The sequence below is a fragment of the Corapipo altera genome, unplaced genomic scaffold (genome assembly GCF_003945725.1).
Source record: "Corapipo altera isolate COAL_440 unplaced genomic scaffold, ASM394572v1 74, whole genome shotgun sequence".
In the NCBI taxonomy this organism is placed as follows: Eukaryota; Metazoa; Chordata; class Aves; order Passeriformes; family Pipridae; genus Corapipo; species Corapipo altera.
Window position 1 is genome coordinate 1,369,717 of NW_020884934.1, and position 23,723 is coordinate 1,393,439.

At 40.6% G+C, this 23,723-nt stretch overlaps 1 protein-coding gene across 3 annotated transcripts in view; it reads left to right on the top strand.

Annotated features, from left to right (window-relative positions):
* The first annotated feature begins 8,270 nt into the window (after positions 1–8,270).
* Positions 8,271–23,723, top strand: part of CADM2 (cell adhesion molecule 2) — a 612,665-nt gene continuing 597,212 nt past the window's right edge. For 2 of the 3 annotated variants that reach the window (XM_027660008.1, XM_027660010.1), the window contains exon 1: positions 8,271–8,943. In XM_027660008.1, coding sequence (XP_027515809.1) covers positions 8,883–8,943 — 61 coding nt within the window. In that variant the 5' untranslated portion in view covers positions 8,271–8,882. The remainder of the gene's footprint in view (positions 8,944–23,723) is intronic. The other variant, XM_027660009.1, reaches the window with a different exon arrangement.

The following is a 23,723-nucleotide window of genomic DNA, read 5'->3' on the forward strand; positions in this document are numbered from 1 at the left end:
GCAGGTCAAGAATGACACTTAATAAAAATAAATCGAGCAAACTAAATGTTTGTATTCCATGGATTTCTGTGATTCAAATACATTTCAATCTGATCACAAATAACAGTGTTCTGCTTAAAAAAGAATTAGAAGGTTTACATGCCAGATAATGTAGTGATCACAGTAACAAACACTTCTGACCTACTCTGAAACTGGTACAGTTCAACAGAGAATGGCAAGTTGTATTTTGTGTAATTCCTTGTTTTGTTTCTTTCCTTATATACTTCCACCATTTTTCTTCAAAGGATGTGTGAAGTCAGTTCCATATTTGGAGCCAGTAACAAGTTGCAATGTAAGTCATTATTTATCTTAGTAGTCATAATGTCTGTGTTCATTTGTGATTTATTGGCTTAATCCATGAGATTCACACTCTTCAGGGTAAAAAAAAAAATCCTGAAACTTTCCCTGACTTCATTTGTGATGATTATACTTCTGAGATCTAACAGATTTAAAAGTCTTAGGCAAATATTTCAAAAGAGTAACTAAATCAAAGCTAATAAGCTAATAAAAAAAAAAATTCTAATATGTGACCAAATAGATACAGAAAGCCATATTAACATCACTAAAATTGAAAAATCAAGGACTTGAGAAATGCCAGGATTCAGAATTGCCTATGCAACCTTAATTTGTCCTCGTTCTGCAGATACATTATAATGAAGTATTTAATTAAGATTAATGTCAAAGGTAACCACTAATTCCAAGTGGCCAATTTTCATTACACAGCTCTGCGTGTTCTTAGTCCAGTTCACACTGGCTTTAGGATGTCTGCAGTACTTCACATTTCTGCAGATAAGACTCTTTGGTATGAAGCTGGGAACTGAGAAAATGAGCATTAATATCAATTTATTAGCACTGTAAAAATGTTGGTTGACTTACCTAACATCACAGAGGAACTCTGTGGCATAGTGGAACATAATCCGATTCTCAAAGGCAGCGTTCAGTTACTCTAAGACTGTCTTTTCTTCTTTTAGACCTCTGTCACATTGTTTACATATTTTCCATTTTTTTTTCAGTTAATGAATTAGAGATTCCAGCTATCAAAATCTTCCTTCTCCCCAAAACCAAGAATCATGCCCAGAGGTTCTCCTTGAGCTGTATAGGACCAAGGCTTTGTGTCAGGAGGGGTGGAACAGGCCGATGGATGGACAAGGCATGGAAGAAAACATAAGGTAGACCTATCATGCAGTTATACTTCATCATATGAAAATGCAAAAGCAACACAAAGATTGTATAAGTAATAAATTCATTTCTTTCATTATGAACATTTCCTAACTCTATGATACTTACATACAGTACATGTATGTGTTTTCCTAAAATTTATGAAAGTGAATGAGGTGGAAAAAATGCTGTCCACAGACATCACCAGAAGGCTTAGTGTCTTCAAAGCCACCTGACACCTTTTCTTTTGTGGTCATCAGTTAGGGAGTAGTATAGTAAATTACTATTTCCTAAAGGAAAGAGTAACCTCATATACACTTTATCAAGAATCTCAGGTATTTACTAAAAGCACATGCATTATGAGAATGAGATACGATGAGTTTTAGGCCCTATAAAGCAATTTGGGTACCAACACTGCTTCTTTTTGTTTAAAGCCTGAAATTTTGTTATTTTCCTAGTTCTGTCTCATCCACCAGTAGTTACTTTTAGAATTCCCCTTCCCATTCCTCTGACTTCTCAGCTCATGATGTGTAAGTTCTATGACTTAAATCTTGATTTCCTTTTCCACACTTCATGTCTTCTTTTGTCTGCTCTCATCTCTTTTTACCGTTGGACTTTCTTTTCTGGTTCTTCATCACCACACAGTTTCCCTTTGTTACCTCTTTTCTAGTATTGACTCATGCTCCCCATCCTGTGGCTCCTCAGTCCAGTTTCTGTGCTCAAGGATTCTCAGTCCCCCTTTGAAGCTTTACTCTCTTTTCAGATTTATCTTACGCTTTGTATTTCCCAAATCTTCTGCTTGTCCTAAATTCATTGCCTGGGTGATCACACACTTCTTTCCTCCTGGGGTCTCAACAGCATGTTTTCATTGCTTTGCTTTTCCTTACTAAAGATTTATGTTCCCCCACATTTCAACCTCTGTGTTATTCCAGCCTTTTCATCCATTCAACCTGAAGTCTTATTTTTACCCTAACCTTCCATCATACCTGTATTTCTCTTTAGCTAGTCTCCCAATATAATTTGACTAAATATATTTTACCTTCCTCCCCTATAGATTTTTCCTCTCTATCTCTTTTTTTTTTTTGTCACATGACATCCCTTTGATTCTGCCTTGTGTCAGCAATTAAAAAACAGCACAAACCTCTGAAACCAAAGACCTGGATTTGTTTCCCACTTCTTGGCAACTCTAGTCTCTCAGACCACATCTACTAGTAATCATCAAACATGGGATTGCTTTCCTGAGGAAAGGTGAGCCAGGAACACACTCGTGTTGTGTACATTTTTTTATTTCCCTGAGGCTTATGCCTTGGACTGATTTTCATACAGACAGAAAGAGAAATACTCTTGTCAGAAAGGTCCTATCAATTCTTAGAACCTTGTTTTAAAGCATGGAAGTGCTAGAAAAAATTATTTTAGGAGTCTTTAGTTTTGGCAAACCAATATATTTGTTCAGTTTTTTGAATCTTACTCTGGATCAGCTGAAACACTTGAACTTGTATTTGAAAATATTTTCAATACAAGATATGAAAATCTGGGTCTGAAAAAACCCAAATGTTGGATCTAAATGTTTAGAGCCTCCTTAAAAATTACCAGAACATGTAAAATAACCATTGCAAATGTTCTGGTGTCAGTAATTAAAGCTGCTCTTAAGAAAGTAAAATGGATTACACGATGTTCTACAGAATGAACAACTTCCTTCTTACCAAGTTTTTGAATGTTTATTACCTCAGCTGAGTGCAAGAGAGTTTTTTAAAAATATAATTTTTGCATAAGTAATAAAATGCAAAGCAATTAAAAACTGCAAAGCATCAGAAATAACAAAACTGGATAACTGGACAAATACATATTTCAAAGATGTTAATAGATAACTGGGTAAATACATATTTCAAAGATGTTACCTAGGATGTATTCTAAACCATATGCTAACATGTTCAAGCATATTTAAAACACAATTAGTCTCTATTTAATTCATGTATTAATATGTTTTTATGGCCAACCGTATGATGATATAGAATCATAGAATATCCTGAGCTGGAAGGGATCATTAAGGTCAGCTCCTGGCCCTGCACAGGACAGACTCAAGAATCACAAAATGTGCCTGAGAACATTGTCCAAATGTTTCTTGAACTCTGGAAGGACATAACTACAATTTTATCATCTAGGGTAGGTAACTTAAATATTTCTTCAAGTAGTTGCTTCTTAGTTAACAGTTAGAAGGTGTAGAAAAGCACAGACTTTTGCTAATTATCCATTACTCCAGGAGGAAGGAGACCTAACTAGAATGTATGGAGAATTATGTTACCAGCACCATCTTTCTCCATGTCTTCATTCCACAAATTATATGGATGAGAGGTCAGGTAATGAATAAGGTAATTCTGCTTCCACTCACCATTGGTAATTCTCTCCTGCAATTATATTCACCAACTCAAAATGTAGATTAGGGATTTTTCAATGATAATGATACCAATGAGGTTTGACCTTGGTTTATTTTGCATTGGCATTACATTGACAGTTTTTTTGTTTTACAGACTTTTTTCTCCTCCCAAAGTCTGTGAAATATCTCACATTTATAATTGCTTTATAAATGGGACTTCATCTCACACATATTTTATATGTAGTATTTGCAGCATGCCATTCCTTTTACTTGTTTCATCTTACTAACTAACACAGAACAAAATTTCACTGAATTCATAATATTGCTCTGGAACTGATAGAGATACATACTGTAAATTTACACACCAATATGTTTTATGGAAATGAACACATTTCTTCTCGGCAGCATATTTTCAAACTTCAATTGCTCTTTACAGAAGCCAATTTTTTTCCAAACAACAAAAAAAAAGTGCAATGCGTTTCATGTCTATATATTTTTATTCATGCCAATATATTTTCACAGTTGGATAGATTTAACTAAATTAGTAGTTACAGTATTTGTTCAAACCAATGCATTTTTGCTGGCATCTGGTAAGTAAATGTCATATGGGTTTTTGCTGGGTTTTGTTTTTTGGGGTTTTTTTGGTTTTTTTTAGTAATCAGCTTTAAGCAAACCCACATCATTTAAAACAACACCAACTCACCTCCATCACTAAAAATTTCTCACCCAAACCAAACAAAACCCCGACTCTTCTCTTCCAGCTGCTGAAGGATGATAAAGGGTGATGTAAAAGGCAAATACACAGACTTAGGCCAGTAGTGATGCACTGGGCAGGGAAATGCCCTTTCTGTGATCACACTGTGTTCTCTTCAGGAGAGGGACTCCCCACATGAGGGAAGCTCTGCTGCCGTTTTCAGGTACAGGGGGGCAAATATAAGCACTAAAGACTTATTAAGGACTGCTGCAAAAAGTGGCTGTTATCCAACCAAATAATTCCTCAAGGCTGGGTGGCAGCTGTAGTGGGGTTTTCTCACAGGATTTTTTTTATCGAGCCACATAAAGAAGTCTCACTTTTCAAATTACTATTTTAAATGTGCTTGCGAGTGTTTAGCAGTTTTGCAGCTCAGGATGGAATCTGTCTCTAACTTCTGTCACTGCCAGCTTGCCTTCTCCATACCTTACTTCCTCTGGGGCTCCTTTGTTGTTGTTGGAACTCTGCAACCATATTTTGACTACTTCTTCACTACCCTCTAGATTACACAAAATTTACTTTAAAGTATGTATTATAGAACATAGCACAGAGCAAGTGTTTCTAGAGCTATGTTTCTCAGTTTGTAATATTGGAAGGTTCTCTCTCCCTTAAATGATCTCTACATCTTCCACCATTTGCTGAATTCAACAAAGCCACAATATTTTGCCAAGCAAATAAGCTTTCCTTGGGCATCATTTCCTCTCCCTAATCATAGAAGACTGATGCTATCATGGAGCATAATTAAAAACATGTTTATCCCTCCAGATTTTGCTTGTCTTTCAAGGCAAACTCTAGAGGTAGATTGGCCCAGTGCAATACAGATGGCTCCTTCTAGAGGAGGTGGAGTTTAGCTTTTCAGAGAGAATCCCAAAGTCTTGTTTATCAGCAGTAAAAAAGTGTGCAAGAAAATTACCCGATCATGTAGTGGACCCAGACATGGAGTGATTTGTACTATACACAAATACCTGTGAAATCTATGCCATCTAAAAAAGGATGAAGAGGAAATAATTGGAAGGGAACGACTAAGAAAGCTGGTTGCTCTGCTAGAGGAAGAGTTTGTCTGTTAATTTTTGAGTGAACAAGAAAAAAATTGTCAGGTAGGAGAAGGTAATGTAAGATTTATGCTGAAAGTGTATGGGAAGCTGGGCAACTTTTATTTATTGATTCAGTGAGAGGAAATACTTGAGGATCCTTTCTAAATCATGCTTGGGAATTAAATTCTTTCGCTTTGCTTAGCAATAGGAATATTTGTACATATCACCTTGATAAATAACAGAATAGTGCAGAAGAACATTTTTCTGGTTCTGATAAGATGTTTACCCTCTGCATCTGATTTTCATTGTTCTCTTGTGTTAATATTTTAGAGGTTTACTCTTTGCTTTGTTCTGAAGTGTGTTTCCTGAAGAGTCCCTGTTGTCTTTTTGGAAGTAACGATGCTTCTGGCCATGCTGTGTGTGAGCTCCAGCTCCACAGACTAATTACAAAGCTCTGCTTATGTTTGGTGTCAGCTGCCACTGGATGTCACAAGATGTGATACTATGCCTACCTAAACTGTCAAATTAGCACAGCTAAGTTAATCAGAAGAAGTGTGACATCATGTCTAGTACGATTCTAATGGTTTTAATCATTAATTTTTCAGTTATATAGTTAGTCAGATAAATCACAGGGTTTTGTTGTGAATTTTTTCTCTTTTTGAAAAATGGACAGAAAGGTCACTTCAGCACATACAGTTAAAAGACTTCTTGATACTCCTCTGCAGTGCAGTGCTTGGTGGGGCTTTATTGAGACCCAAGTGTAATTTTCTAATGTTTAGTAAATATTTCTGCTCTGTTATGCAGAGGAATAATGCTAACTTCCACTCCCGGTGAACCAGCTTCCCATCAACATGTTGCCAACTCATTTTGGAAGCATTTGAACCAGAAAATAAGGGTGAGTATCAGTGTTTCTGGTATACTTCTAACACGGGGTGTGGCGTAATGTCCATGTTACTGGATTCTGGGAAGAAAATGTGAGCTGGTGTGTCTAAACATGCAGATCAGCTTTTCCAAGTGTACTACTGTGGCAAAGACTTGGAAGCCCCCATGATGTACAGACAGGCATTTCATTCCTACACTTGCCAGGGGACCTCTTTTTACACCTTTTAATCACTAAGCTGGGAAGACACTTGTATCTTTCTTATAATGTTTCCTGGAACAAGGCTACAATCAAAAGTATGACTTGTCAGAACTACAGAGCTGTCAGTTATCATAATTAAAGCAAAAGCACTTCAGGATGGATTATAGTCCTGCCTTAGTGAAGGATTTAAGTTGCTTATTTTGTAGGAATTGCTTTTTTAATTTCCTCTCTCCACTAAAAAAAAAAAAAAAAAAAAAAAGCATTTGTTGACATTTATAGTGCTGCCTTAAAAATGATTGTTTGATCCTTTTTGTAAGACTTCTACAATATTTTGATAATCATTCCCCAGTCATTACTGCCACACCTGCACTTTACTCCGAGTATAGTTGTAAAACCTTTGCTTATTGTGTATTTTTTCAGTATCAATAAAAAAAAAAGGAGGTAAGACAAGTGTCATCCAATCTACTCGTCCATTAGAGACAGACTTCAAATCTTCCCTTCCTAGGGGACGTTCTAGTGCAACATCTTTGACTGTGTTCATGTAACCTACCAAAGGCATGGGGATGTATGTGAGGTTCCTTAGATAAAAAAGCATTCGAATGACAGAACATAAAAATGTAATTCTGTAATCTGATTCTGTATTTTATGTGAGCTTCTTTTGGAGATAGAAGGAACTCAATATAAAACCTGATGCACTATCAACTGTTGCCAGGTATAATCACCACTTGCTAATTGCCAAAGTGGAAGATATGAACACAGAATACATAACTTTCCAGATCCCACCCTAGTGCAAGCTCTTTGAGGTGAAGCTGACAACTGATTGCACTTCCTTGATGACCTGAGACCATGGACCCTTTGGAGAAATGAGCTTTTAAAGAGCTTCCTTCTCCTGCAGGAAAGACTGTTTTATCACTTATCTAAGTAAAGCTCTTTGGATTCAAAGACTGTCGGGACTACAGAGAGATACTGTGGGAAACACACAGTAAAAACCTCAACAGAAAAGGAACGGAACCAGAACAAGGAGAAACACCTGATCACTACAGGCGTTTGGGTGCACGGGAATCCTGCATTCTCCCAGATAAGGCAGCACAATTCCTCCACAGGACGTTCACAGGCAGATCCCTTAAAGCTGAACACCAATCACACGAACAGGAGTGGCTGCCTGCCCTCTTGGGTTCCTCACCACATTCAGAGCCTTATCTATTAGACCACAAGCGCTTTAGGACCAGGAAATGCTCCCAACCCTCCCGGGAAACCCTCCAAACGAAGAACTTTCTCCAAGCCGTTCACAGTCCGGGTAACACCGCGAAAAGTCCAGGACGCTCTTTATTGCCATTGTTCGGGGGCCTCACAGGCGGAGCCGCGGGAAAGGCGCCTGCACAGGAATTCCGGTGTTCCGAGGAATCCGGAGACTCATCCTTTTACCAGCTGTTTTCGGACGGGGGCGGGAGGAGACGCAGAGGGCGGAGAAGGGGCTTCACTCCCCGCAGTGAGGGGCCGCTCGGAGCCGACACGACCCGTCCCGCACCCGCCGGGGCCGCCCCGGCTCTGCCGCCGCTTCAGGACCGGCCCTGGACAGCGCCCGCCGCCGGCCACGCCCCCTCCACGCCGCTCTCCCCTCCCATTGGCTGTAGCGTGGCCGCGCGGCTGCCGCCCCTCGCGATTGGTCCGAGCCGGCCGCCACTCAGCGAACCTGGCGCAGAGGAACGCCCGTTCGCTTTGTAACGCGCCGCCTCATTGGCCGCGCGGCCGATGTCGGGCGCCGGCTATTGGGCTGCCGCGCACGCCAGTAACGCACCCACTTGAGGGGCGGGGCCGCACGGGTGGGGGCGTGGCCAAGGGCGCAGCGGAGGCGTGGCCGCGGCGCGGGGAGGGCCGGGGTGTGGCGCTGGGGGCGTGGCTGAGGGGGCGTGGTTTCCCCAGAAAGAGGCGGGGCGTGCGCGGTGGGCGGGGCCGGGCCGGGGGAGCCCGGCGAGCCCAGAGTGCCCTTGTGTGTCGCGCCGGGAAGCGGCGGGAGCGGAGCCGAGTCCCTGCGCATCCCACCCCTCCTCCCGCCAGCGGGACGGGACGAGACGGGACAGCACAGGAGAGGCGAGCGGAGAGACGGACGGACGCGCCGACAGGGGCGAGGGGAGCCGGCGGGGGCACCTGGCACCGCTCCGCGGTGGGAACCTGAACCTGCCCAGCAGCGCCAGAGCCAGCGGAGAGAGCCGCTCTTTCCTCCTCCTCCTCCTCCCTCCCCAGTCCACCCCCGCGACCCTGGTCCTCCTCCTCCTCCTCCTCCTCCTCCTCCTCACCCCACTGGATACAGCGAGGGAGACACTGCGGCGGAGGCGGCGGCGACGGCGGCTCCTGCGGGGGGAAGGAAGCGCCCGGAGAGCGGAGCGGCGGGAGGCTGCGGATCTGCGTGCCTGGCGCCCACCCAGCCCGAGGGGAGCCCCCAGGATGCGGCTGAAGCCCGGCGCGCTCCTGCGCTTCTACAGCCTCTGCGGGATCCTCGTACAAGGTACCGCCTCCTCCCCACCCCTGCCCCACGCGCGGGGAGGGAGGGACGCCGGGGGGGGCACCGCCGCGGCCCGGGGCATCCCAGGCTCCCCCCCTGCCCACCGCCCCACTCCTGACCCGCTCCCTCCCTCGCTCCTCTCCCGGCTTCCCCCCCTTCCCCGGGCTCCTCCAGCCTCCCGCCCGGGTAGCGCTATCCAGCGCTGAAGCGCCGCACGGCTGTTAACCCTTCCTGCCCTTCCAACGTCAGCCTCTTCCCGCCCTCCTTCGCCCTCCGCGCTTCTCCCTCCACCTACACCACCACCTCCCCCGCCGCCGCCAGTCGCTCGTGGAACCCCCTCATCCCCCTCCGGCTCCCCCCGTCCCCTCCTCGCCCGCTCTCCCGCCGCAAAACGTGCCCCCGAAAGTGCGGGTGCAGCCGCAGCGGCGGCGTGAGCGCCGCAACAACATCCCGGGGAACGTGCGGGCTCCAGCCGTGCCTCCCTCCCCGGCGGGGGGGGCGGCGGGATCGGAGGTGGAGGGGATGGCGCCGGGAGTGCGTGTCTGTGTGCGAGGCATAAGATCTGCACGTAGGGTAATCGGATGAGCCGCGGGTTCAGCAGCCAGATCCCTTCACCATCCTGCTCCAGGCGGCTCATCCTGCGGCTAGTTTGCAGACTGGATGTATATTCCCCCTCTCCCTCCTCCTCCCCGCCGCCGCTCTCTTCCCCTTCATTCCCGTTATCCGGCCAAGTCGGATGGAGCGACCGCCGCGCAGGGAAGCCCCCGCGAGGCGCTGCGAGGTGCCTGCGGGAGCTTCCCGAGCCCTCTCCCGCTCTGGGGGGAGCCGAGCCGGGAGCCGAGCCCGCTGCGCTGCCGCCGGGAGCTCGCTCCCTCCATCCCTCCCTCCCTCCCTGAGCAGTGTTCGGGACGACGGCGCGGCCCCCCGGCCGCTTTGGGGACCACACGGTGGGAGGTGACGATCGGGGGGCCGGCGGCCCCGGGGGTCGGGGAACCACCGCGCAGCAACTCCGCTGGCCGGCGGGGCATCTCCCTGCCCTTCCCTCGCTCGGCGTGCGGGGCGTCTCGGTGCGGGAGAGAGAAGCGAAGAGTCGATTAAAACTAAGTGGCCTTGTAAGATTTTTTTCCTTTTCTTTTCTTTTTTTCCCTTTTTTTTTTTTTTTTCACCTCCGTTGTGCCATCTCACGTCAAGTTTAATATATCTCGCGTTTCACATGGCTGCGTCATGTGTCGGGCGATCTCCGGAGGGAGCTGTGGCTGGAAGCCCGGAGCGGGGGCACAGGCAGCCGCCTGGATTCCCCGACACACACGAGCCTCGTACCCCCCACACCCCACATCATCCAGACCCCCCCGGAGTCCCCTCCGCTCCACTTCCCGGGGAAGTTACCGACCGAGGAGGCGAGAAGGGATGGAAGGGGAAGGGAGTGCTCTGGGCAACTGCGAAGGACGGTTCCGTCGGGCGGATTATTTGTATTCTTTCCCGATGTTTATGGGTTGCCCGGTACGTCACCGCACAAGGAGCCGCTGTGTTGGTGCTATACAGGATTATTTATTGGGGCATGTGCGGCGCGCTGCACCTGGGGGCTGGCTCCTCTCTGCCTTTTGCATTTCCCTGTGAATTGTCAATTCATTGCCCTGCAAAGGAGCGGGGGCAAGCAGGAGTTGGGGGGGGTGTGGGGGTGGGAAGCGTCTGGACTGACTTTCTGTCACCAATAAAATCGGGGCTGCTGCTGGAGGAGGAGGATTTGATCTCTCCTAAGATGCAATCAGCCGCATTCAGCGCAGCGCAGTTTTGAGAGTAAACCAGTGATTAAAAACAGTGATGTCTTTCACTGCAGTTTAGGGAGCGTGCCAGGCAGAATGTAACTCTGTGAACTGCATCAGGTAAAAAACATGTTGCAAGAAACGGGGTGTAATACAAACCTGACTGCGACTGTGTGAAAACAGCCAGATTGGGCCTGTCCTTGCAGATGGGCAAAAACGATGCTTAACACATTACCCAGCTTGCCCTCTGCGTGTGTAAAACATCTCCCCTCTCTTCAGTTTCTCACACAATTATTTTTTCAGCTCCTGATTAAAACTTCAATCAAAAATACTTAGGCACTCTGTGTACTGCACTTCAGCAGAGAGCTGCTTCAAGGGGATATAAAGAACCTGTAACACTCAGGCAGGAGTGAGAGGAAGTAATTTCTCCTATCCTTTTCTCCTAAGGTAAAGGAGAATGGAGGAGTAAATATTTTCTGGAAGACTGTCCTCAGTAGCAACTGTATCTGACAGAATATCAGATTCTTTCAGCCCACCTTACAGTGCAACTTCATAAACGTTGTTTTCTCAGTTTCTGCCATTTATTCTGACACAAATAACAGTCAGTTACCATATTAGACACATTTCTTTTTGATAACTTTATAGCTGCATTTAAAAGTAGTTCTTGCTGCTGGCTTGACTGACTTGCCCAAACTGTGATGTGAAGTGGCTGAGTGGATTTGATAGAATCCTCCAGTTTTCTGCTTGTGGGCTGTGGGAGATGCAGGTTTTTCGTCAGCTTTTTACGTGAATAAGATCTGTGTTCTGAGGATTTGAAGCACTTCTGGACTGTAATTATGGATGGTTTCTGTTGGTGAAACTGAAGCTAATTAAACACAAGGTGACAGAGAGTCAAGCTGACGTGTGTCCTGTATGGAAGTGTGCCTTTCTGGCATGGTCTGTGGAGAGACTTGTTTAAGAAATCTGTCCTGAGTATTGATGAAGCATCGGCTGAGGGAAGAGGACATAAAATAATTCTTCTCAGCTTGTGCACAGAATAGCATTAGCAGCAAGCAGTCCCTTCAGAAAGGAGGCAAACAAGAAGTAAAAGAGGCCAGTGTCAACTGCTTGCTGTGAAAGGGGAGCAATGGAGGTGGAGGAGGGACTAATAACATGTTGGGCTGAGAAGCAGTTTGTCAGCTGAGTTCGGGTACGATATTAGTCTGCTCTGCCCTCTCCAGTGTTTGCTGTGAAAATAGTAGGATCTCTGGCTGCAGTTGTTCTTAGCTTGTGCTCTGTAATGATTCTGGAGTACTTAAATGATGTCCCAAGGGGTTAAGCTGTTATTTATGTTTACAGCCAGCCTTACTTTTTTATTGTATTCTGATTGCTTTTTTGCTTCATGAATTTATTCTTACTCAGGTAAAATTTATCAGTTGAAGGGGGGCATGTTTTTAGAATAACTCAAGTGCATGGTCTGAGCTGCTTTTATGCAACCTGACGAGTAAGCTTGTTGTTGTCAAGAGGTACCACGTGAGAAACTGTAACAATAGAAATAGTTCCGTTGGATTCATAGGGTACAGATACAGGTTAGGATTATCCTGGAATTGTAGCTGCTGTAGCCCCCTGCTGTGTGATAATGCAAATGGCATCTAATGCCTTAATGTACTCGGCTCCAAGAAGGCACTGGATAGTGCCCGGTGTGGGAGCAAATGATCTACTTCCAAGATTTGCCAACAATGGGCAAACCTTCTCAACGTGGTTTCTTCCTATACTTCAAATGCTTGCAACCTGTCTACTAATGAAAATTATGTAGGGATTCTATAATTTGTCTGAAATTGTGGTCACTGATGCAACAAATCAGTGAAGACAGGTAATTGCTTTCTGGTGAGACTCTTTTTTTCGTTAGCCCAGATCTGTTATGGGCAGAATTAAGAAACCTGCAAACAAACCTGGATGAATATGCAAATGATTACTTCTGAGATCATGTAAGATGATTTAAGATGAAGTTATCGTACATTACTCAATATCTTCTGTGTCTAGATTCTGGTTTGAATTTTCCGTTGGTTTCTGTTAGCAAAATCCAGGCAACCTAATGCTGCATGCATAGGGGTTGTCTTGACAGCAAAGTGTTCATGTGCTAATACAGTGTACAGCGAGTCAAACACATGCAGTTGTAATTCTGTAAGGTCTGCAAGGGTGTAGACAATTACAGAATAAAAGACAGTAGTTTTAATACAGTCTTTATTTGGAATAGCACAAGTTGAAATACTCTACTTGACGGTGGTTTTTTTTATATGACTTCCATCACTCTATCCAAGGCCTGGTAGGTTTATTAGCTGCTTAGTTCCCGGGCTAGTTCATATTTTATGAATTCTTTTACTTGATTTCCTCATGCATTTTTATTGATAGTCATCATATAGCAGTTCACATTCAGGTTTAGAACACGACGTAACTAAACAATCCAGATTCCCATTGATGATGTCACACAACTTCCCTGAGGAGTACATGAATAGGGATGACTCACTCACATAATATTTATCACTCTTGCACTCAAAGTATTTATCAAGTTTCAATCATCAAATTAACAGTAAACAGTTTTGAAGTTTCTCATCAAAGAAGTAACTCCGTGGAAATGCTGATCAAGAGAAGAACCTCTGTTGAAACAAATTCATTTTTCTTGTCCACTTTGTTGTTGGTTTTGTTTTTCTTTTTTTTTTTCAATATTATTTCAGAAATGTAAAGCAGTGAATCTCCCTCTGCTTTTAAATTTACTTGTCAGTTGCAATTCCATCATAATGTACTGTAAATGTCTTGAAGTTATAGTTTATTATTATAGAAGCCTTAGTTCTCATAATTAGCTTTCTCATCACTCTGGCCTGAGCCTACTATTGACAAAATGTGTTGAATGTGATTACTCTTACTCTTTCCACCAAAGAATTAATCTTTTAATATTGCTATGTAAAGTCAAGATTGGATTTTGAAGTGATTTTTTTCTCTTGTGCATCACAAATGGTGATTAAGTAACTGATAACAGCTGTTATGTATGGAATGGACATGGACATCTGGTAGTTGCCAAGAGAACAGCAGTAAAACCAGAGTGTGGTTGACTGTGTTAGAACAATGATTAGAACAATTATTCCCTCTCCATTTAATATTTAAAAAGTAGAAATAGAAGGTGTCATTGTCCTCTTAATGCCTTCTCCAAGAGAAAGAAGGATTACTTCAATTTGTTTTAATTGAATTAACCAGCAGGCAGAAACTCTTTAAAGTTAGACCCTCTCAAAACAATGCAGGGTCTTCTGTAGAGACAATGTGCATTTTAAAAAGCATGTCAGTGGCATTCTAAAACAAATGTAGAATGGTAAAACTATTAGACACAGTTTAGTATGTGAGTCCTCTGGGATTGCATCGATATTAAGTATGATCTTAATGAGCATATCCCTTCTTCCCAAGGAGTTTTTGAGGTGTGTTTGAAAGGAAGAAAGGCAAATATCACATCCAGTGGCGAGGAATACATTGTAAAATCATGATTACTCTCAGGAATTTTCCCTTGAACAATTATCTTTCTACATAATGAAAATATTTCAGAAAGAATTGAGTATTTTCAAAAAGAAATGTGGGTGTCTTTGCAAGGGTTCTTAATGTCGTGGGGGTTTTCTATCTTTTGTCTCTGAACCTATTTCAGGATCTTTTCCCTTTCCTTTTATAAATGAAAATGAAAGACAAAGCCCAAATGTTAACAGTTTCTTTTATGCTAATGCACTCTAAGCTCAGGATGGGTGCTTATCGTATCAATAAATGAGACTTTACCATAAGGGCATCTTAAAGGGGAGAGGAAGAAGCAGAGAACATTTATTTCAGTGACAAAATATTGGAAGCTGTGTAGAGCATCTTCCAGGGCTCTCTTCTAATACAAGTGTTTTGTGTGTAGAACATTTTAAGGCCCAGAGGATTCATCGAAGAATGTAGGTGGTCGGTTTTGTTTTCCAGAGATTGTGAGAGGAAGAGACAGGAAGGAGTCTTCCAATGTCTGCATACCTGTCATCCTATCTCCTTTCCCTAATGTCTGTAAATGTGAAAAATAAAATCATACTTGCATCCTTTGCCATCCTTTTATTTGCAGCATAGACATCTTGGGATCTTTATGAGCCTTGTTTACAGGACTGTTTCTGCTGTCTTGAAAAGTTTGGGATTTTTGAGGGAAAGACCATTTCTTCCTAACCATGAACTGAGTTGTATTTACTGCTTTATAGTTTAATCCAATGGCTCCTGGAGAGTGTGAATGCTTTTATAGCTTTCACATTTTAAGTAGCAGCAAATCACTTTTAATATAGTTTTACATTACTATAAATTCATACATATAACTTTTTTCCTATTTTTTAGCACTGAGTTTAGTTTTCTCCTTTTTTCTTACATATCTGATAAAGAATATTAAGTGTCCACAGGCAGCTGCTCTTCAGTTTCAGAAAAATAATTAGTGCATAGTCTATGTTTCTCAATTTGAACACCTAGAGCTCCTCCAGAGCTGAAAGCTCCTCTGTGTAAGTTTTGTTTACATGGAGGTACATTACTGAACTCTACAGCTTATTCTTTGTTCTGTGAATGGAGTTGGCAAGGTTTAGGTTTTTTGTAAAATAGTGTATATCATCATATATGTAGTATGGTGGTTGTTTAAATAGCTGGATATTTGACATTCCCTCTGTTGTCATCTTTGTGCAAACAGTTTGTTGACTGCCTGTCATTTTCTTTGTTGGATGGGAAGGATAGCGCAAGACTGTTTTCTTATGCTAGAGATAAAAATACCCTGGTTATATTTTAAACTTCTCATATACCACAGTATTAATCAAACAGTGGTTCTAATCATGGTAATTCAATTACTAAACCTTAGGTTAAGTAACCAGAGTATGCTGTTACGTGCAAAAATAATTCGTGACCAGATATGAAAGCGCAGTTATGCCTTTCCTGGTATCATCAATAAATGATCCCCTGCATTATTGCCGCTGCTTCTGGCAGCAGCTGAATAGGCAGCACAGCTGTACAGGCCTATCTAAGTCTTAAAACTCTGGTTTTCTTTTCAAAGTTCAGCAATGGAAATTCAACAACTGCAACTGACTGACAGCTCTGAAGAGAGTGAGGCCAAATTACTTCACAGCAGCAGTTGTAGTAGGCACAGGCACTTTAGTATTTTCTGTCTGTTCCGATATTTATCCCAAACTGACCTACATCTGCTGGATTAAGAGTGTAACTTGACCTGCTTTTATTCCTGCTATGCTATAAAGCAGGAAGGCTGTTCTGGTTGGTCCTTAACAAGGGGAAAAGCTGTACTAGTTGAAGCAGAAGCAATCAAATCTCTTATAATTAAAAGACTGTACAAAATATGCTCTAATGTCAATGTCAAACTCATATTTATCCCTTTCAAAGTCTCTTTTTTGTTTTCTTTCCTGAGTGTTAATATGTTTTTTATATGTGAGGTGTAACTCTTGACATACTACTTGATGCTTCATTGTGGTACAGTGGAGAACAGTGAAAAATTCTCCATACATTTGCACAGTTAGTACAGAGAAAGTAAAACTTCATTTGATAAATGAAAACACTACAGACCATGAATGGAAAGAAATTTTTTATGTCTTCAAATACACAAAAATGTCTAACTGCAACCATTTGCAAATTGGAAAATAAATGCAGTGACTAGAAATATTACTAAACTGATTACCGATCAAGGACTAATATAACATAATATCCCAAATCTATGACAGGTCATAAAATAGCATAATATACTGAAATATACTGTAGTATTTCTTTTTTATGAATTGTTTTGTTAACATCTAAGATAATAGTAATGGAGATGAGAGAACTTCTTTTCTTTGGAGGAAATCTTAAACGAACATGGCCATTTTTAAGTGTCATGTGAAATATTTTCTTCATTACAGTAAGCTTGGCATTGCAGTTTTCTCTTAACTTTACCATTTTTTAACTTTTCCATTGCAGGTTTCTAGTGGCATTATTGATGTCTCCAGGCTTGTATCATGTAGCCTTGTAATGCTATGAAAAATAGGTGAGATCTGGACTAATATGGAGCTATAAGTACCATCTTGTTCAATGATAATCGTGGTTAATGAAAAATTGTATCAGTGCAGTGGAAGAGAAATCCCTTCAATTTTAAATTAAAAACAGTTGTACCAAAATTAGCAACTCCTAACATTGAGGAGCTTTTCAGAACTTAAATATAAAATTTGACAACTAATAGGACATTGCATATTGAAAGAGAGTGTGTCTCATCTTTTGATACAAAACCAAATTAGCAGTGAAGTACCTTTATAGACTGTGCTTCCTTTAAAGGCTGGACTCCTCAGTCTAGCATGTCTTAGGGAATATCTTGACTGCTGCTTATATAAACACAATCAAGATGATGGGTTTTTGAACCCAGGCAGTGTATAAGTTATGTGTGGGCTAGCACCTTGACGATTTGCCCAACTTCTTCAGAACATTCTTCTTACCTTATCTGGATTTTTTTAATCAAGTATTTGTCAAGTATTTGGCTTCTCTCTCCTTAGTCAATGTGAAGTTTTATGGTTTACAAACTGCTGGTTAATGCTTCCTTTTGGTATGCAAAATGCAAAATGCATACCGTTCTTAGGGCAAGTAAATCTCATTCACTCTTTAAAGAATGGTCCAAAGCTCGCATAATTTCAGTACCTTCCCTACAAAGTAAGCTTGAGTTTTTGAACTAGATTGGAGTAAAATTGTTTTCTGCTTCCTAAGTCATCTTTGTTTTGCAGACTTTAATTCATTATTGCTTTGCTGCATTCGGAATGGTGAATTTTGGAGGCGCTGGGGAAGGCACATAATCAATAGAAATACATGGGCCATTTGTTTTTATTTATGCTAGAGAAAAGCCTCAATGGCCTATAGACTTATTTACAGGGACGCTCACATATGTTTAACACACAAGATTAATGTAATTTGAAAATAGCTTGGAGGATAAGATTGGTTTAAGTGACTAGGTTTTGATATATCTTATGCAAGCAATAGTTGGGGGGGAGGGGGAACGTCCCTGAAAATAATGTGATTGCAGAATTTCCCAAACCATTTTTGAATTTTGAGAAAAGAGTTATATCAGTTTTCATACAGATTTGTCTTTCTGTTACAAAAGCAAGGGATACTCCTGTTCTACAAAAGCACAGTTTTCTCCTGATCTGATGCAAAATGGAATAACAGAAAATCTGGATAAAGGAGGTAGTTAAACATGTCCTATAAGGGATATTCGTCATTTACTGTGACATCTGTACTGCAGGATTTGGAAGTGCAGATGCATTTGTTGTTCATTAGATTTTGTCTATTGCAAACTGAAATATACTGTAAATCACAGTAGGAAAGCAGAATCTAGTAGCCTTTATCACGTAAACTAAACAAATGAAAATTTGCTGTTAATGTGTTAATATCATAGGCTTATTTTTTTCTTTTAATTGGTCTTTAAAAACTCTTATGATTCAAACTTCTTCCAGAAAGTTAACATCTTCAGAAAGAAATTTCAAGATAGGTGACTGGCTAGTCACAGATAAATGCAGGGTAATCTCCCTTTAGGCCTTGTCTGCCTGGGATACCTGTCAAGAAAAACAAACTTCTCTTTTTCTTCTGTTCGCTGCTGCAAGGTTTGTGGTGGGGAAACAACAGTAGCCCTACTCTGTGTGCATGAGGGATTTGCTTTGTTAAGATTGCGAGGATAAAGGCCTCAAATTTGGATCCTGTCTAGTCTGTTTACATTGATGTGTCAATTCTGCAACAAGTGAGCTATGCCATGACAACACGTGGATGATACGTAGGTACATGGATAGATGGAGGACAGGGAATGTGGGCAATTAATTTTCTCTAGGAATAAAACTTCCCTTCCAGAGTCTCCACAGAAGCCTTTGCTGTGAAAGACAAGGACATGTGTGAAGGTTAGGCTGGTACAAACCCCTGTATGACTGCAGGGTTGCAAGATGAAGTGTGCCTTTTCTCCTTTCTCCTGCTATGCCTCTCCACCTCTTCCTCTCCGCAGGAAATAAAACGCAACGAGGAAAGATTTTAGGGGAAGTGCCTTCTGTAGAAGCTGTGAGAGGACATCCTTCTCCCTGTTTTGAGGAGAAAATACCTGAGAGGGATATGATAGCTGGCTTAGACGTTTTTTTCCTTTTTTCTTTTTTTTAAAATTTTTTAAAATTATTGTTGTTTTCTTCCCACTACTTCTCTGCCTTCCTCAAATGTGCACTGAGAGAAGGCAGGAGGGGAAGCAGTGGGAGTCAGTCCCTGGCACTGGAGCCTGAGTCCTGCCAGGGGCATCAGTTTCAAACGCTTTTTAGTGAGGTAGGCATAAGGCTCTAGTCTCTTCCATCCATTATTAGCCTGATTTTTTTGAGTCAGTACAGCATGGAAGACTTCTTACAGGCATCGGTGAGAAGGGGCAAATTTGAGAGCAGAAAAATACTTCAAAAGCTACCATATGAAAATCAGCAATCTAGATGAATTTCAGCATGTTTATACAAATGTGCTACATGAGAGCATTTCAGTGTGGCTTCATTTCATTCTCTTCTCTCTTAGTTAAGATAAATCAACTGGCTGATTTGAGCGTTTGATTCAAATGCAGCTGAAACACTTTGTAGGTGGTGTTAACGCCCCTTTTCTCTGTGATATTGCAAGACAAGCCATCTCAATGTAAAACTCAGTGCTATCCAGAATACTCACAGTATCAATGTCACTTGTGCTTTATTTCAATTAAGAGGCTTACAGGAAAAATCTAGTGAAATGTATATTAGTATAAGAAATTGGAGCTGACTTACGAATGTTAATGTCAAGGCAGAAGATATCTTCAAAAATACTGTTCCCCTGCTGTTATTTCCTCCTGATGTGAGTGAGATCTGAGGAAATCTAGCATGTCTAGCAAAACAGAATGGCTATTCTGCATGTGTAGTGATGTGCTTACCACGTTTAAACACTGGCAACTGTGCTAGTAAAACTTGGTTAGGAGTAGGTGGTTTCTGGGTCAGGAGTAGATAACTTCTCAGGTACTGCCGTTGTCTCCTGGTAAACTTCTGGATTGCTCCAATACACATTTCTTGTTCTCTGGAAGGGGAACTCCTGAGATGAAAACCAACTAGCACCTGAAATATCTACTCCTTTTCTGAAAGGCTTCTACTGTTTGCAGAATAGAAAAGTAACTGTGAAACAACTTGCTTGAGCTCTAATTTGGTTTTTTAACCTCTTATTCATAATGTCTTCTCCATGAATATATTTTTTGTATCTGGAACACATATACATACTGTGAAGTATCAGGTTGCTGTATGGAGGAATCAGTACAAATACAGTGTTTTGGTTAAATTAGAGAAATGGTCCCACAAGTAGTATTAGGGATGGATGAGAAATCCATCCAGTGTTTATGGTGCCTCAGAACAATATTTGTATTATTACAAGTCTCTAGCATTCATGTGCTATGCATATGTCATATCAAGTCTTTGCTTTTGGTTTTGTTTTGTTTTTTTCCTTCACAACTCACACTTGTGAAGTATCTACATCAGATGTTTTAATAACTCCTGACAAACTTGTTAGTATTGTTTCCTATGGCAGTGTGACAGATTTTGTTGCAGAATACACGGGCATATGTGAATATAGATTACAAAAATAAATCAATGGATGATAATATTTGAAAACTTTTAAATAGAGAACTAGGTGGTGCTGTTCTTTCATCTTTGTTGCTTAGCTGAATTCTTAAGTATGGGATGAGAACACCAGGCTACTACTTTTCAAAAATGAATTTACCTGTCTTAAATGTTTGAAGAAGTTATTGTTCCAGATTTCTTTGGCAATGCTACTCTGAGAGCTAATAACTGCACAATATAACACTTTATACTTTATGAAAAGGAACTTTTGCATTAAACAAATGTTTCAGTTTTATTCAGCATGGCGATATATACTTCCTTTTATTCTCAGTTTGAATTAATTCAGAATTAATTCAAATAACTTTTTTGACTCTTTACTTGTTTGTATATTTAGGATTATTTGATCTGGTCATTTTAGCATGTTTAGATGTGTGAACCTTTTTAATCCTTTTCTGTTGTTAGTTTCTTGAACACTTTGGGACTAATTTAGTGACAGCACAATGAGATCATCAATAATAGTTGGAAGAAATTTGTTGTAATTGTGTAGTAGCAGTATATAAACCACAATTAATTAAGCAAAAAAAAAATTTATTAAATTTTCTTCCATTTACAGAAAGATATAAATTTTTAATCACTGTCTTGTCTCGATGCCATTAATGCTGCAGTAGGAAATAGTGATGCTAGATTATAATGAACTGCCTAGAATCTGGATAGATTTGTTTTATCAGTGTTCAGTGTTGCAGCAGAATAATAAATGTCTAATTAGAATCCAACTTCAGTATGCAGCACTTTTGTAGAGAGTGCCTCTCATTGACCACTGCTTAAACTAAAATGTTGAAAGAACAGATGGGGGATAAATAAGGGGAAAATGTACTTCTGCACTGAAAAAGTGATGAAAATGTGCTCTAGCTAGGTCAGAGTTATAAATGTGTTTGCTCTAAGTATGTAATTACTTATTCAAAAAATAAGCTGCAGCTGTTAATGGAAGAGTGTGACAACACTTTTTCTTGGAATTTGTCTCCCCTATTCCTTCTAAGGCACTGCAATATATATAGTGGAGTCTAGAGAAGAAAGTTTTAGTCGTACTTTTTGATTGTTCATTATTAACAGTAAAATGCTTTTCCTTGACTCAAATTAGAGATTTTGTGACATATACAAATAATACCCATACAATTGAAAATTAATATCTACCAAGGCTAAAAGTAATTCATTTTATGATGATTCGTTTTATGTTGATTTTTTTGTAAGATTTCAGTGTCACAGGTGTAGTTATTGTTGCTCCAGTGTTTGAAAAGCACCAAAAGGTGTTTTGATATTTTTTTGAAAAAAGGAAAGAAACCCAAAACAACTCTAATTCACAAAGAAAGAATTTTAAAAATCCTTTTTTATTCCTGAGAATTAAATATTCTTGTCTCTGAAGTAGAAGTCACTTCAGTAGTTTTGGTATACTGCATGTGGTAATTGTCTTTGTGGAATGTTTTTGGTTTGTACCATTAGAAACTGTTAATAAAAACTCACTGCCAGAATTAATGCAGTGCTTAGCACTTGCTTATTCCAGAATTCTATCTCAGAGATAGTGGTTCAGTTTGCACGGGTTAGCAGAATATTAAGTTGTAAAAGGGGTGAGTTAATAGGTTATGGGTTCCTACCTGTAATTGGGTACAAATGTGCAGAAGATTTCTGAATGCATGTTATTATAAATTGAAAACTCTTAAACTAGCTACCTTAAGAAGCTTCTGCTTTCTCCCACAACCTGCAGTCTGTGGATTAGCACAAACTCATGGATATTGGAAGTACTGAATTTTTGCAGTATTTGCCTCTTTTTTCCCAGGAAAGTGTTGGACACCTGAATCAAGTCCTTCCGTGTGCAAGCATCCTCCTAAAGAAACATTTGGCTGGAAAGAAAGATAATTTATTTCTAGTAGCTACTTCTTTTCAGTTATTCTCATTCAAAACAAACAGAATTGACCATTTGTGTGCTGTATTTTAGGTGGGTCTGGGAGGTCAATAAATAAATAAAGAACCTCTTCAAAGTCTTTCTGCACCAGCCCGCTCCTTTCAAAGCAGTGAAGCATGAACATGAGAAGCAGGGAGGTGATAGAGTCAGAAGTTCTGTTGTTTTACTGAGAGATTTTTCTAAGTTTTAGAAAAAGGAATCTAATTTAGGAATCTAATTTTAGCCTGTTGCACTGGAAATGTCCTGTGATTTCGACAATGTTCCAAAATAATTTTTAGAAAATGGATACTGGTTGATTCTCAGACCTGAGAAGGAGAGAGGGTTATTATTTGAAATAAAACAGAGCAAATACTTGATAAAAAAAATATTTCTTCTGTTTTGTGTAGGTTCTGGGAAACACAGTGATTCCGAAAGCATGAAATGTGTGGGGGTTGGAACTAGGATCATCTTTAAGGTCTTTTCTAACTCATATGATTCTATGATCACTAAAGCTCAGATTTGCTTTCTGAGTACATTACAATAATGCTGGATTGTTGAGTCCCTCCCCCCCTCCAAATATTACCAGATCTGAATTAGGTACTGAGTTTTAGGTGACTTCTGTTAGAAATCATTGAGATTACCACTGCAGGCTTTTCCCTTGGCTTACATTGCAATGAATAATTTAAACATGAAGTGTTTAAATATGACACCATATATAAGGTTACTTTTCTAATCCAAGAAAATGCCACAATTTAAAGGAACCATAATATACTTTGCATTTTTATTTGTGAGAAAATGGTATTTTTTTTTAACATTCTTGTATTTCCAAGATCTTTTAGGCTTTATGTTCCATTTTCAGGTTTATTCTCTTTTAATCTGCTCTTTCATCTCTTCTTCCTGCATTATCTAGGTTTTTAGGTTTTTCTTTGGTCTTATGTCAGTGTGCTGACATAAGACTGGATATTTTAAATACATTAAATCCGTTGAAGAAGTCTGAATAAACATGAAATTGTCATCTGTTTTGGGCCAAAACACGAGGAAACCATTCTCATCTGAAACTTCAGCACAGGATTTTCTTATCTCAGATATAAGACAAAATTTTGTGTGATTTTTTTGTTTGTTTGTTTGTTTTTTGTTGTTGTTGGTTTTTTGTTTGTTTGTTTTGGGGGGGGGTTTTTTTTGTTTGTTTGTTTCTTTTCTTGCTTGGATTTGAGTGAAGATAATGGACATAACACTAAACATTAATGTCTGATTTAGTAAAAATGACAACTAAGAACAACTTAACTTCCATTGTATCTATGGAAGGGATGCAGGTTGTGAAAAGGGGACAATAGAGAATTACCTTGTTTTTCGTAACAATACCTCAGCTTTTGCTGGGGTTATAGTTCTTGGGTAGCTTCTTTTGATATTTCCAAGTACTTTCCCGTTGTTTTCATAGGTTCAGTTGCCATAGTTACAGTAGCTGTT